At 36.6% G+C, this 16,457-nt stretch overlaps 1 protein-coding gene across 3 annotated transcripts in view; it reads left to right on the top strand.

The window, feature by feature from the left end:
• The window catches only part of HFM1 (HFM1, ATP dependent DNA helicase homolog), an 89,277-nt gene that overhangs the window by 23,363 nt on the left and 49,457 nt on the right, over positions 1–16,457 (top strand). The window contains exons 15-24 of one of the 3 annotated variants that reach the window (XM_019501590.1): positions 377–471; positions 3,009–3,142; positions 6,254–6,301; positions 8,844–8,924; positions 9,414–9,505; positions 10,387–10,493; positions 10,581–10,628; positions 10,869–10,966; positions 11,046–11,177; positions 15,760–15,845. In XM_019501590.1, the coding sequence (XP_019357135.1) occupies positions 377–471; positions 3,009–3,142; positions 6,254–6,301; positions 8,844–8,924; positions 9,414–9,505; positions 10,387–10,493; positions 10,581–10,628; positions 10,869–10,966; positions 11,046–11,177; positions 15,760–15,845 (921 nt within the window). The remainder of the gene's footprint in view (positions 1–376; positions 472–3,008; positions 3,143–6,253; positions 6,302–8,843; positions 8,925–9,413; positions 9,506–10,386; positions 10,494–10,580; positions 10,629–10,868; positions 10,967–11,045; positions 11,178–15,759; positions 15,846–16,457) is intronic. The other 2 variants (XM_019501592.1, XM_019501591.1) reach the window with 2 other exon arrangements.

Genomic DNA, 16,457 nt, shown 5'->3' with positions numbered 1-16,457 from the left:
AACTACACAAGCTTACTTTACTAAAAGTTTTGATTTGGTAAAGTAAACTTTGATCATGTGCTTAAGTTATATTGACCATACTGTATTGTATTGACCCTATTATTCTCTAATGTATGTATACATTATAATTAATAATTTAGGATCATGAGCCAACTGCTAATAACTTTTTAATAAATCAAAGTGCAAATGAGTTTGTCAGGGCTTGCCTTTCAGTTATTAAAACATTTGCATTTCTCAATAGATTAAATGCACATTTTTTAAATTCATTTTAATTGTCTCAAGATGTGAGGGGGTGTGCATGCATGTATGTGTGTATGGAACAGTCCATATATAGGATTCCCAGCTAAATCTTAGAGAATGTATGTTTTTTTTTCAGTTTGACACAACCGCTACAGCTGTTATTATGACTCGCTTAAGTACAAGAGAGAAGTATGTACAGATGTTAAATGGTGCAGATACAATAGAGAGCAGGTAACCAAATAATTTGCCAGAAGGATGCTATGTGAAAAATAGAAATGTTACATAGACCCAGCAGCATATATTTGCTTGTTCTTTTTGGTTTGTTCAGAAGAAATTCATTTCAGTCAACATAAAAGATAGGCCCGTGGGGAAATCATACAGAGCTACACAAAGATGGAAATTTCAATTTTATATATTCAGCACCTCAGAGAACGCTAATAAATAAGAAAACCAACTATTTATCTAGCACTTTTTACAGCAATACAATCCCATTTTTGTGTTAATTATATTTTTAAAATAATTACACTTTTAATTGAAAAGAAACTGTTGCAACAAGAAAAAAGAGAAACATTTTACAAATAGATCTCTTCACCTTAGCAGTAAGGTGAAGATAGAGACTCACTGGGTGCTGGAGTTGCAGAGTTATCAGTTATCAAATTGTGCTTTGTCCTGACTCTTGATGATGTGATCGAGGTAGAGTCAGAATAGCAGTTCTGATGATGACAGCCTAGAAGAAGAAGGCAGCTTAGATGAGGCTGAAGCTGGGAATGAGATAAGTGCTGGGAAAGGGAAGACATGGTCTGGGTTCTGAAGCTTTAGCAGATCATGGAAGCTGAGGTCGATAAAGCGTTTAGATACCACAAGTGGCACTCTCGCTAATAAAGTTTGAGTGGATAGGGTAGTGATATGTGATATTCAATAAGACGCTATCCCTGCCTATTTATTTATGTATTCTAATTCACATAATCCATATAAATAATTCATTCATATAACTATTCATATACATTCTTATAAATAACTACTGAATTTGTGATCTATCTAATAAATAAAAACACCATATAAGAACAACTCCAAAATATTTATCAAGCACCCACTTATCTGTCCATTGCCTATTTAGCACTCCAAGAAAAAAAGCTGGGCTTTATAGCACTCTTATAAGTTTAACGTCAGTGCTGCTGCTCAGAAGTGGATCCAGGATTCTACAGATGTGGGAGCAGTGACTAGTCCTGTAGGGGTGGCTATATCCCCCCCCGTTCCCTGCTTCTTCCCTTTCTCTCTGCATGGAGGCAGGCAGATTGTGCCATGGGAGCAAAAGCAGGCACTTCTTTAAATCCCCAAAGCATGCAAGAACTTCCCCCCTTCCCCTTTTCCCTCCCTGCTCACAGGCATGTTCCCTCCCCATCTCCTGCCTTCTCTGATGTACCTACTGTCCTGGAAGTGAGGGGAGCTCCAGCTTGGCTGTGCAGGGACTGGGCTAGCCCATGGGACAGTGGCAGTGGGCAGAAGGGTTCCCCGCTTCCCCCAGCCTACTCCCAGGCTGATGGGGAACAGCCAGGAGAACCTGGCTGCCCACTGCTCCTGTCTTGGGCTGAACCCAGTCTCTGCACAGCCCAGCAGGAGCAGCTGTAGAGCTCCTCTCACCCCCAGGAAAGTAGGCACAGTGGCGGCAACAGATGGGGAAGAGGGAAGGAGAGGGGACATGCTTCTGAGCATGGGAGGGGAAGGGGATGGGAATTCTTACCTTCTCTGAGGACAAAAATCCCTGGCTACTTCTACCAAGTGGTCAAAAAGGGGGGATGCAGCTGTGTCACTGTACCCCTTTGGATCTGCCCCTGTTGCTGCCCCTTAAAACAGATGTGTGACGTGCTTCATAAGGACTTGCTAATGTCAACTGCTTAATATTAGAGATGAGCGCTCAGAAATTCTTCTGGTATATAGTTTCTGCTAAAATCAGCTGGTCAGTTTTGTTTGTAATAATTATGTTCTTATCTACCTAACCCACCATTCTGCTTCTGTGTGTAGCAGTTTGTTCTGAAATGTATCCTTGTAGATATATAGATACTCGGGAAAGTGCAAGTTGTGTCTTTTGGTAACCAGCAGTTTAAGACTGAATGAGTTCAGTCTAAATATATTTTCTATCCATTGGGATGCTCCTCATGCATTATGCTTAAAGTGACTTAGTTCTTCCTTAAGTGGTCAAGTTAGTTGCAAATATGTGTTGAAAGACCAGAAACAATGACAGAATATGTCCAAAAAGACAAAAACAAAACAAAACAAAAAAATAGAACCAGGCTATGCATTGAAGTTTTACACAAGAGAGTGCAGAAGATACTAGTTTATAGAACCCACTTGATATGAACATCTACAGAGAAAGAGATATATGGGAAAATTAGAAAATTCAGAACCATGGCAGAAATTAAAAGCTAAAATTGAAAATCTAAATAAAATCTAATTAATGCTTTCTCTTGAATAGCATTCAAAATATCAAGAATGTGATGTAACCTTTAAATATAGGCAGTTTTGTATACTGTTATATTGAGCCACAACAGTCAAAACCACATCTCTCTCTCTCCTGCTGAATTGTTGAGACATTATGTTTAAATACTGTGGGAGTTTTCATATTAAGTCCTTTAAAAAGAGCAGCAATAAGTGGAATATTTCCTATAACATACATTGTATAATTGTTGAAAAATAAATGTTGGTGGTTTTTATACCATTACTACATATTTAAATTCTATTTATAATTTGCTTATTTTATTTCTTACTAGTTTACATAAACATCTTGTTGAGCATTTAAATGCGGAAATAGTGCTACATACCATAACAAATGTGAATATAGCTTTGGAATGGATAAGATCAACTTTCCTATACATCAGAGCTTTGAAAAATGCAGTTCATTACGGTTTGTTACTTTTAAATTGATTAGTCTAAGATAGTGGATTAGATTATGCTATGTTATTATGTTATGTCCAAGATAAAGTAGGTTATAGTAAACTGCATTCATTTTTAGGAGTAATAATTTTCTGCTTGTAAGAAATTATATTAAATTAATATTAATTTTCTGTTATACAATGTTATTTCAGTCGAGATTAAAAACAAGCTATTAAATATAATTTGGAATATTTTTAGGAAAAAATAATTCTGACCCTATTAACCTAATTATCAGGCTGTTCAACATAAAGTACTTTTTCATTAACTGACATGCAAAATTTCAGTTTTAGGATTACCCACTTTCCACTGTTGAGAAAGCACAGCCCACACTAAGTCAATAATATATTACTATCACTTTTCAGTGCTGGGTATCTACCTTTGAGGTAAAGGTAAATCAACTTTTATTTAATATTGAATACTTTTTCTAAAGGCTTTTAATATCCTTATTTTATAGAAGATAAAATAAGAATATTAACATTCATAAAACTGCTTCATATAGAATAAAAACAGATCTTTCTTTTCCTCCCAAAGGCAAGTTTTCTGTTATGGCACTGATCATAGAACCTTTTCACACCACCAGCATATACATTCTGGGTTGTTGAACCAAGTGGGAAGTCAGGGATTAATAGGTGCATGAAGGACCTAGAAAAGAAATTATAGATATAAGAGCATTCAATAGCTTTTAGTGTGATGCCTGACTTTTTTTTTATTATGATTTTCTTCATTGTAAAAGTTTCAAGTTTTCAGTTTTACAATTCAACTAAAATATAAAATATTGTAATGATCACAAACCCAAGGCAATTATTAGGTAAGGCTTGTATTGTAAAGGACAAAAGACTTTTGTACTATTATAATCCAAATAAACAAATCTCACCAAATGTTTCATTTTTTTCCTTCCTGTTTTGGTAGGAAATGGAAACACCATTTAAGTGTTGCTCTTAATTTGTTGGGAGTGGGGAGTAGAAAAAGGTTGTATGCTGTTGGAGACCTGCTAGGTAAACACTTCTGGTAGGAAGCAGTGCTTATTTTTGTTTGTAGTTGAATACTGTTGTTTCCTGGGCTGTTTTACAAAGAAACAATAGTCCAGCAACAGTATTAAAGTATTTCCATTGTGTCATGAGGAGAAGAGTAACAATTTCATGAAGTTAATGAGAGCTTTGGTTACTTTTTGAAGAGTGGTAATATAACTCTAGACTGCAGCCTTCAGATTTAGTGTGTTGAGTAGCAAGTCACTTAGTATTAAGGAGAGAAGCAGCGGCAGCTAGGGCAGAGTGACTGGGGCAGCTAGCATGAGTTCGGGGGCAAGGAAGGTCAAGGGAGGGCAACTGGAAGTCACTGCTGCCCTGTGTATTGGCTGATTCTTACTTCTGACCAAATCAGGGATTATAAATACCTTGTACTAGTATTGTGTGTTTTATTGCTAAAATAACATAAAGGGATGGAGAAAATGAAACTGAAACAAGCAGTTCCATGTTCTTGCTTTATGTACTTTGAAACAGCAAAGCCCTAAATTTTATCTAATGGAATGTCTGTGTTAGTAAAAACACTCGAATAAATGAATGTATCTTACAGTGCTTTATAATTTAGTGGTTTGTTAAATGAACTGATTTTCCTCACCCTGTTTAAATGCTCTATTGTAAAAAAAGAAGTTGCGATTCCTGTTTTAACAGGTACTGAATTTGTAATTTCTTTTTCTAAATTGAGCAGATTTTACATGTTTTTCAGATGAACAGAAAAAGAACAGGGTAACATGTCTAGGAGAGTAATGTTGTTGCATAATCTAGGGCAGTGTTTACATTATTCATGCAAATGCATAGCAAACTATACTTATTATTTAAGTTGAAAAGATTTTGCTTTGATTCAGGGTATGTGTTACACTGTGTATCTTTTTGGTTATGCATTCTTTTGATTACTGTGGCCACAGACAGGTGTTCATTCTTGTGAAAATAGTTTCTCTGAAATTTCTTATGGCTAGAAAAATAGCCCAGGAGCTGAAGCATACATACATTCAAGCCCCCTGCCTGGGGGCTGCTCCCTGGGCCACCACCACCATTAGGAAAGCCCATTAACTAGCAGCCTGTCTTCTCCCCTACCTTGGAAGAGGGCAGGGTGTCAACAGGCAGACCCTTGGCTTTTAAATCACTGTAATGTGCAGCCCAATTTGAGCCTCCAACACCTACCTGGCTGGCATGGGCAGCAATGGGAAGCCAAGTAGCTATTACTAGGGCACAGGCTTTCCCCAACCTGGGGTCCCTATGCCTCCAGCTTACCATAGGTGCCTGTGATGCCCAACTGGCAATCTTCAGTTTGGGGAAGAGGGGGGAACAGCAGACCAGACTGGGAGGAGAGTGGAGCAGTGTACAGGCATTCATTCTTTCAAGAGAAACCCTCTTGCAAGGGAGATCTTCCAGGGTTCAACCTAGTACAGTGGTGCTCTCAACATTTTGGCCCCACAGGCCAAATGAATGGGACAGGGCTGGTCTGTGGGTTAGATCAGACCCTGCACAGCTGGATCAGATCCCACTCCCCCTGCACACCTGGATCAAGCCTGCAGGGAGCCCTGCAGGCCAGATAACCCAGTGCTGGGGGCTGGATCTGACTCATGGACTAGAGTTTAAGCATCCCTGACCTACATCTTTCTCCTGGAGAAAGCATGTTTCCTGTGGAAGAAATGGAACGAGTGTTTGTATGCATCTAGTTTCTATTGGAAGAGTGACTATTTTCTCTGTAGAAAGATGTCTGCAAGTGGTCCACAATATTTTGCTATGGAAAGTTTCCTTATACAAAGCGTTTGTGCAGTCTGTTCTAGGCTGCTTAATTTAATGTATTGTATTAAAAAATGTGTCATGTATCTTTGGTATTATGGTGCTAGTCACGAAAAAGGAAAGTTTTCCTTTTCCTATATAAGCTCAAGAAACCTTGATGGCAGTAAAAACACTACAGCTTTGTTGTGCATGTCTTTTGCCCAAAACACAGGAACACTTCTGCAGATTCCAGTTATACCCCATTCCCACATGCCAGTGTTACTGAGAATTAAATGTAAGAATATGAAAATTTAAAATTCCATTTGTTTTTTCTTGAGGTTTTTCACCTGGATTAGACAGAGTTGGAATTGAAGCAAAGTTACAAGGTCAGTAACGTTTCACCTTTTTCAATGTAAAATTGTATTTCCTACCAGATTCTTCCACTAATTTCAGTGGCATTACTCACAGAACGAGATATTATTTATTATGAATTGGTTGGTTAAATCAAGTACTTTGTGACCTGTTATTTAAATAGCCCTATTATTTTCACTTACTTAGAATTCTTTAATTATAAGTACTATAAAGATATCCTTGTAATACAGAAAAACACAAATACATACCCTTCTGTTCAAGCACGTGCTTGTGTGTCAGCTTTTTATGTACATTAATCTTAATAAAAAGTTGTACACAGACAGACTGTCTATGCTACTTCTCCATAAGACAGACCTTTGCATCAGTCCTTAACAACTTCCTGAGGAAGCTGAGAGAGGAATTTTGGACAAACAGTGACTGTAGCAGATCATGTTAAAGTGATGTGGGTTCACTAATTCAAAGCAGTTGGCTGAATATGCTACTCCCCAAGTTGCTTATGTTTGTGGGTGTGATTTGGCTGTTCAAGCAGTTTGACTTGAGTATTCCTTTCTGTTAGGCCATGATATTTTCCTGTGGAGCAAATATATATTCTTTAATATATACTCTGCTCCATTGCCTGATATTTGCACTTATTTCTTGAATTATTCATGTTGTTTAGGCATGTCAAAATAAATCTTATACCCTTTGCAAAATTTGTATGACTGGATATGATAAACATATGCATGTCTCAAACGTATTTAATATATCAGGTCTTCTGAGAATTATTTGCTATGGTACATTTATGCCAAACTTAAGTTTTATATTTACACATATATAATGCAGTATCAAAAACAAGGATGCCATCAAATTATTAAGATACTTTATATGTTGAGTTCTTATCCAAGTGGAAATAAACATTTGACTTTATGCATACAAAAAGATCACTTATATTCAGGATTTTTTATAGAACATGCTAAAAATTACCATAAGCATTTTAAAGAAGTTAATTTGTTAGGACTTTAACACAAGATAATTATTTTTTAGAGCCTTTAAATATTACCTCTCAGTTTATGGCAATCCCATAAAAATAGATGAAATAAAATAGGTTAAGTGTCAGTGTCGCTTATTTTTACAGTATAAAAACAAAACATACAATGTTTTATTTTATACTATTTCAATTCAAGATTTTTATTAATACAAAATAGGTCCTTGCTAAGATTTTTAATCTGGTAGTTCAATTTCATTGTTCTTATATACACTATAACTTGCCTTCCTTGCATACATGAAGTATTTTGTAGTAATGTATACTACTAGTACTATCTTCATATATTTTGCATGCAATATGGATAATTTTTTTGGTTGCTGTAGAAACTATACTTTTGAGTATCTTGACACATCTGCATTTAAAATCTCAACATTGTGTTAATGTCATTCTTGCATTTAATTTTCTTGGTTTTGAAAGAGAAAATCACAATAAAACACTTTGATCATCATTCTCATTCAGATATCCAGTGCTAGTGTCTAAATCAGTTCATTGGAATTTGTAACTAATGAAATATATTCTTATGCATTTAGTATAGTGTGCAAATTTCCTTTTACACACTTACCAACACACACAAATATTTGAATCTTGTGTAGTATGTATTTTTCAGGCCTGTAATTGAATGCTTAAATTGATACTCTAATTTTCTTGCTATAGTTTCTTTCATATTTGTTAGTATTTTTAAAGTTAAGATTTTTATGCTGAACTAGCCAACTGCCTGTCAGGAATGATGGGAAAGGGGGGAGGGGGCGAGTATGGAGTGCTGCCACCCACCACTCCACACTGCTGCCATCTCTGAGGGGAACCTTGCCCTGCCATCCCCTTGGCCAGCACCCCATGCCACCACTGCCTACTCTGACCGCTCCGTTGCTGCCTCCTGTCTGGAATACTCTTGGAGCACTCTGAATTGGTTGTTTCAGACAACCAGAGTACAAGTAAAGTGTTATGGACCGACAGACATACAGACTAAGGCTTTGATAATATTAGAATATTTATGCTAAGGCTTGAGCCTTCCTTAGTGATATGACAAGAAGTGTTTTCATTGAGTTCACCATTGAGGGTATCCATTTAGGATAGAGGCACTTAAATTTCTGGCCCTGTGGGTTGGATGAGTGGTGATGGGCTGGTACACAGGCCTGATCCAAGTCTTCACGTGCCAGCTTAGCCCAGCCCCTATGCACCAGCCCCATCTCTCACCGGTGTGTTCTATGGTCATGTCATCCAGCCCCCAGGGCCCTCCATTCATCCAGAAATTTGGCAGCAGGGGAGCAGCAATTAATGCAGCCACTGCTTCGAAACCACCACATTTCTGGATTTGTGGGGAGACCCACAGGACAGATGGCATGGCCTTGCAGGCTGCATCTGGCTAATGGGCCAGAGGTTGATCACCACTGCTTTAGGAGATCAGCTGAGTTTAGAAGTTTTGCTTTGGTTATACATAGTTGCAAGTTAAAGCATAAACTTTTGCTTGGTACATGGAAAAATATAGTGATTTTTTTTATGTATTAAATATGTATTTTTTAAACTGTGGACAGAATTGAGTTTGAAAAATGTGAATGATCTAGCTTCTCATGACTTGATCAAGATGGATGAAAAACTGAATTTCAGACCAACAGGTAACCTTTATTTTTTAAAGTAATTTTGACTAAGGGCTATTGAGTCAGTACTGAAAAATCTTTTTTTTTTTACCTTGTAAGGTTTTAAAAATATATATTACATGTTGCGGTTATCATAAGAAATTCTTATAGATGCATCAGTTAGATAATGAGAAGAAAATCATATATTTGTACTCGGGAACACCTGTGTGTATCTCCGTTGAAAGTAGGACATATAGCTGAGGGCAGGATCTGGCCCAGATTCAGATGAGCTGAAGTTTATTGATCAAATGACAGAAGTTTTATTTTCCTCATGTGAAAACCTGTGTAAATCCTCTGCATTGATGTCACTGGAAATTTGGTTGCAGATCAAGAGAAAGTATATCTGTCAGTAACACCCTACCATAAGAACATTTAAAAAATGCAGTTCTGTTGCATAAAAGAGGCAGGAACACTGTATCTCATTAAAAAAACAAATGAGCTAAAAAATCTAATATCTTTCTTCTACAGAAAATGGAAAACTAATGGCTTGGTACTATATTGCATTTGATACAGTGAAACAGTTTTCTACAATTAAAGGAACAGAGACTTTATCCGAACTGGTAATTTAATGTTTCTGTGAAAGTTTGTGTGTGTCCAGTTTAAAACAGAATTGAATATACGCTTCATTTGGTTTTCTAGTTACTCCAGCAAGTTCAGTTTTTTTCTGATGTGTAAGTTTCATAAAGTGTATCAAAATGAATCCCAATATTAGAGTTTTTGTATGTGTTATCCTCTGAGATCTTTCAATTCTTATTGTTTTCTTCCATCAGCGTTGCATTATTTCATCTAATCTCTGGATGCAAGTTGCTGAATTAATTTTGATTCCTATAACATTACATTGCCCTGTCTTCTATTATTTTTACTAGTTTGAAAAATTGCATGGAAATAAGATTTATTTTTAAGAAAACGTCTACATCTACTTTATTTGTTTCTGATCTCTGTTATTAACCTCTCTTTATTATATTGCCATTGTTTGTTCTAAAGTTTATAAGGTCACAAAGGAGTTTCTGATTTCAAGTGAAGAATAAGCATGTACAAATTATTTGTGAAGTAAAGTTCCTGTTTTCACACAGCTATCTTCACTACTAAAATGAGGAAAGAAAGTAATGGAAATATGTGAGGCACACAACAAAAATTGTTACTATGTAGATTACATTTCATAAAGTGTCAACAGTTTGATAAATCTTAGATAAACCCAAATGGAATAATTATCTTTCAACAGTTAAAGCAATATTTTCACTTTGCATGTCACTTAATGCCTGAGTATAAAAAAACAAAAAAAAGATGACTACAATCAACAAGAACTGTTTGATGATCTTTTAATTATAATAGTACAAGGGCAAATGGAAATAATCTAATAGTGTTAAAAGAAATCGGAAAAATAATGGGGGGAAAGGAGAAAGTGATAATGAACTAATAAAAACAATTACAATTGTTTCAGGTCACAAAGATATCAAGCTGCACTGAATTTTCAGATATCAAGTTAAGAACAAGTGAAAAGAAAATACTGAATGCTTTGAATAAGGACAAGAACAGGATAACTATCAGGTCCCAAAACTAAGTGTATTAGTGTTAAAAAAGAAAGTATTTTTTTTACTATTCTTTGTTACTCATTTTAACTATTTTCATGTACAGGTTTCCAATGGAAGGGAAGATAAAAACAACAGAAATGAAAGTAAACTGGTAAAAATGTAATTGTGTTACATCTCATTGTCTTGAAAGTAAATGTTCTGATCCTGCAGGCATTTAAATCATTGGTAAAACTATTAACTTCATATGTGCAAGATCAGACCCTGTATAAAATATTATTGCTTTTATCTTGAACTGGACTTCATTTTTTCATTGGCATCATTGGCTGTTATTGTATTATTGTTTATTTATTAAGATTAAATGTATACTAATAAATACATTTTTCTTGTTCAGTCTTATTCAGGCTCAGCTAGGATGCATTCCTATTCAAGACTTTACTTTGACGCAAGATATAGGCAGAATTTTCAGAACTGGCATAAGAGTTACTAAATGTATGGTAAAATGTATTTCCTTTTTTAGTATATTTAATAGTATACTGTATTATATTTTATTAATTTTTTTTCTTTATAGGGTTGTCTGACTTTCTGGCATCACAGAGAAACAGCTTTTCTGCACTATTAAACTCCTTAATTTTAGCTAAGTGTTTCAGATGCAAACTATGGGAAAACTCACTGCATGTTTCCAAACAGCTGGAAAAAATTGGTAGGTCCCTAGTGTGTAAAAGGTGATACTAACTTCACTGTAAATTTTAGAATGTCTGTTTTGAGAACTAAGTAAGTCTTCCAGCTTTTCATTTGCTAAAATCACGGTTTCTTTGCAACAGTATAATGACAATTAGTTGACAATTAGCTGAATCTATTCAGAATCAGTAAATTCTTACGGATTATTAACCAGTAGCTGCCTGGTAGCTTGAGGTATGTAGAAAAAACAGTCTTGAAATAAGAATCAAAATATGTGGCATCAATACGCAGTGAATATTTCCCAGAAACTACTCCATGTAAGATTCAGATACTGTAGTTTTAAAATAAAATTTTACCTAGCTCTACTCTTGGCAAAAACATAAGATTAGACCTTTAAAATACTGGTAACTTATGCAAAAAGAGACTTCAGTAAAAATCCAACTTCTACTGCTTTATTAATGACGTAAAAAATCCTGTCCTATTAGCTTAATGTTTTGCTCAGCAGTATAATTTTTTTTTCATTAGAAATCTATACATTTGGGCCACTTCCTTGGATAACATATTTATGATGGGTATCTGAGACAGGTTTTAAGCTATTAGGTAGATAAAAACTTAAGCAATAACCTGCAGAGGAAATACAGAACAAGTACTGCCATTTATTTAGCCTTTCTGACTGTATTTGTAGCTGATCTCTGGTTCTTTATGAGAGATAAGAAGTGCAACAGTGAATAGTGGCTTGTCGAAGTGTATCCCTTAACACCTCATCTGTTAAGTACCTTGCATTCCCTAACTGCACAATATTTAATAAGCATTGTGCTATAATTTAATATTTAAAATGTTTTAAAAATTTCTTAGATATCTTACATTGAATTCAATAAGCTTCAGTCAAATCCATGCATTTTCTATGTTTGATTTTGATCCCATTGCCTAGAATTGCAGTCCTTGGACTTCCATCACATGCAAATACAAACTTGAAGTGATCACAGATCTGATATTTTGACATGTCAATCTAAAAAGTTGCTAAATTGTGCTGAGGTGGTCAGGTCTCCCAAGAAAAAAGGAATGCATTTAAATTTGATTCTCACATATGGAAGAGCATTTATATGGTGTGCTAGCTTTTTTGCTCTGATACACTTCTGTCAGCTTCTATGCATCTTTATCATTTAATTCATATCAGTGCAGAAGGTGGGGCAGAGTGGTCCCTTAGGGTGCCTAGAGATCTGCAGGATGCCTGCTCCTATGCACTGTAATTACAGTGCCTTGGAGCAGACTCAGTTACTTGAGTCTGCTGGAGCATACTAATTAGCATGCTCCAGCAGCCTCAACGTCTCATGTATTTAGTGTCCCTGCACTTCAAAATGGTGTCAGGGGTGCTTTAACTAAAGCTTGTTGAAAGAGCTTTAGTTAAATTCCCCCACTGCCATTTTGAAACTCGGGACACTGAATACACAAGATGCTGCAAGCACTTTAATTAGAGCGGCTCCTGAGAGCTGGTCTGATTAAAGTGCCTCCCACTCCTGGAGCATACACAAAGATGCCCTGATAGATTAATTTGATCAGGAAGACACCACTTTGCCCTGTCTTCTGCCTATGTCAGACTAATGCAGCTAACTACCTCTCTGTGTTCATACCACTGTTTATTTGTGTGCAATAATGCAACTTGTGCTCTCTCTTTTTTTTTAAGACAGTCTTTCTTAGTAACTTTGGGTGTAGGTCTTGATGTTCAGTTTACTAAAAGGGCCCTTTACAGTCCATTAGCAGTGTAAATGATAGTAACTTTGCAGTGTAATTTTACAGGAGCCTTTATTCAAATGAATATCTATTCCACATTCTTTCCAGAAATTTCCCTCTAACTAAAGCAGTGCTTATTTACATACATTTCACTGTACTCCCAGTGTCTCTGAAAATTCATTTTTATTCAGGGGATATACATAGAAGTGCTTGTTTGCCTATTATTTTCTTATAGCTTCGTAAAGCTTTCTATGATATTTTCTTTTGAGCTGTTTCAGTCCTCTGGTCCTGCATTTTTAATAAGGGCTCACAGTGCTTTTCTTGTGTTCATGTATACTTTTACTGGTTATTTGCGTCATCTATCTGGGTGACATCAAGCAGAGCATATGCTCTTAACAGCATATCTGAAGTTACTAGATGATTTCCTGGAAGGAACTACAAGGTCATATTATTCTTTTGTAATTCAGAAGTAACCATGCATTCTCCATGTCACATCTCTAAGTCCTTTCTTGTATATTCTTGCATTCAGTAAGTAAAGGTCAGCTTCAGCTTTTCAGCTACAGCCCTACTAAAAATCATGAGACCTTGTATTGCCTCATAAAAGGCCAATATAGTTTGCTCTTTTAATTTGCTCTTGCATTTTTTCTGCTGCTCTCATAATTCTTGCAGCAGATATTACAGGACACCATCTATTTATGCCTCTAAAGCAGTATAGCTTTCAGGCTCCTTTGAAGTATGTGAGGATGGTTTGATCTGTTTCAGTGGGTCAAGCAGTTGTTAAACTGGTGCTGGTGTCAGTACATCCTTCAGATTCTTGTACTCATGCTGTAGAAGCAAAGCTCATTCTGTAACTTTGTGAAGTTAGGTGAGTTTAAGTTACATAGGTATGAATTTAGTGATGCAGTTCAATCTGATTTGCAGCCTCTGAATTTTATTTCCATCTATGTATGTTGCAGTTTGAATTTTAGAAACATTAAGCTGGATGGCCAGTTTCTCTCCTAAGGGGGTTATTTATTTATTTATTTTGATTGACATTTAGCCTTGTTCATTTTGGCTAGGTGTACAAACAGTCAAAAAGCCCAAGGGTGAATCAGTTCAGTTTTTGCAGGTTAGTCTAAGATGCACAGATTAAATTGAAACAGAAGTGAACAGACATTTACCTTTGCTTGCGGTGGCTCAGGCCAGAAGTGAGGGGATACTAGAGCATGGCTCTCTGGCTGTGTTCTCTTCCTTTTTCTGCTGTCCTTGAGGTCTCTGGGATCTGTAGTCCAGAATTACAGCAGCAGGACTCTGCGGGGTTGCTCATCACATCCTTTTCCTGTTTCCAGGTGCCTCTGGGATTTGTAGTCCACAGTTGCAGCCAGCAGTAAGTTTGAGCAGAGGAAGGGGTGTCTAGCCCCCCTCCCTGGCCCCAGACCCCAACCAGGGTTTGCCTGGGGGGTGGGGGGAGTAATTCCCCTCCTCCCCCCCCTCAGACTAAGCTGCATCCCCAGTCAGCTAGCTCTTACTGCTTTAGCTAGGGACCAGAGGGGTGGGGCCAGCCCTGCTCTCTGTAGCAGACAGCCCAGCCCAGGGTTGCAGACCATGCTGGCATGCGAGGGGATTGTGATTTAACTTGAACCAGGAAGGGGTCTGGGACAGAAGTTTCATAAACCAGTTTGATCCAAATCAGATAAGTCTAATACTACATTCAAACAGGTTTATCTTAAACCAGTTTCAGCCATTTTTAAACTGGTTTGTGTGCACTGAGCTTCTGTTCTGTTACAGATTTAAACCAGTTTCTGATCATTTAAACTGGTTTATGTGTAACTTCTGCCCCTAGCCTTTAAGGCTGTGTCTTGTCCTGTCACTGACCAAAATTACCTCTGATGTTCAGTAGTGATGCTGCCTTTTGTTGTCATGCCAGATGTTGGATTTCTCTTCTTTTGTTCTAACAGGGAGGATGTTAAGCAGTAACTATCCAAAATTTATTTTCCTTCCCTATTTCTTCAGTTTCTCTTGACCAGAGAGAGAAAGCTAAAGAAAAAGGCAGAAAACTCATGCATTCAACTGTCTCTCCTGCAAAATTACTGTTTCCTTCCTTCACTGACAGAAAATCATCTTCCATTTCAATAGAGCAAGGCATTAGTGAAACAATTTTAGGCACTGGGACAAGTAGAGCTAAATAGGGAAAGAAACGCATCCAAGAGGGCAGGGGTCTTGCTGATGCAGCAGCAAAGCAGTGTCATGGCTGATACAGTCTCCAGAGTTGGAAAAATCAACCTGCAAGAGAAGTTTTTCTGTTGGGAAGAGAAATTCTCCCCAGGTCAGACTCAGAAGATTCTCCATTTCTTCTACGGAAGAGTGATCTCTCTTTCTTGGACCCATGACAACACCCTTTTCCTTGCTCAGTAAACACAGAAATCTCTGTGAAGTTTAGTATCTGCTGAAAAGGGTCCCCTGGATAGGAAATACGCATATTTTGCTGAGAAATTATTTTATTTAAGTGCCATTCTGTTTTTATAGTTGCTTACTAATTCATATTCAAGTTAGTTAGTTCTAAGTTCTTGGCAGTTTTCTTGTGTAAAGCCTGTAGGAGTTGGTCCTTGATCTACTTTTCTTTGATTTCAGAAATTAATGAAGAAATTGTCATTCTCAAATTTTTCATATTTCATTTTACTGAATTTATGTTTTCTTATTTCTGTTGTAGCAGCTGAATTAATATCTAAGTAGAATGACCAACCAAAAGGAAATCATATGGAAATAGACAAGACAGTTAATTTATTTATGCTTTATATTTCCTTGCCACAATGCAGCTATGGAAAATAGTAACTTGGAATTAGGAACTGCTATCTGTAAAAATTAACCAGATAAAAATTTTCAATTTTCAACAGGTGTGATGCTGTCAAATGCGATGGTAAATTCAGGTCTGACATCATTTAAAAAAATTGAAGATACAAATGCAAGAGAACTTGAATTGGTATTTTGAAATTTTTTCTTTGTATATTCATATGATAAAGAAAAACACTTAACGTTAACATTCAATGAATTATGAATACGTTTTTACATATCTAATTTATAATCAGTAGATTCAGTTGTTTTGAAAGTTTTGTTTTCAAACATTTATCAGATTAAAGTAATATGCATTTATTTCACAAAATGGAAGTTGATTAGTTGGATTATTACGTTGATATTTTGTTTCTTTTTGAGGACTTTTTCAGTATTAGGAAGATAACAGATCAAATTCAGAAATTTCATCATCTCATGGGTAAAGAGGACAGTTAGTAAATTTGGATTTTCTTTCTGGGAATGTGCTTTATCATCTCTCCTCTTTGCCCATCTTAAAGATGAAATTCTGGAGTTTAAGCAATTATTCTTATAGTAGTAGATATGTATAAAGTGAAATCCTGGCCCCACTGTAGTAAATGAAAAATACTCCTTTTTATCTTTGGAACCAGAATTTTACTCCACATGTGGGAGGCAGCCACAGCCTCCTCCCAGCTCTGCTGCTGCCTCTCACTCCTGACACACTGCACCCCACCCCCCAGCCCTGCCTGTGCCCCCCAACTCCACCCTGGATCTGCCCCTGCCC

Source organism: Gavialis gangeticus, unplaced genomic scaffold (genome assembly GCF_001723915.1).
Source record: "Gavialis gangeticus isolate Ggan-Ray unplaced genomic scaffold, GavGan_comp1, whole genome shotgun sequence".
Lineage (NCBI taxonomy): Eukaryota > Metazoa > Chordata > Crocodylia > Gavialidae > Gavialis > Gavialis gangeticus.
Note: the sequence above shows the minus strand (reverse complement) of the source record. Positions and strands in the feature narration are given on the sequence as shown.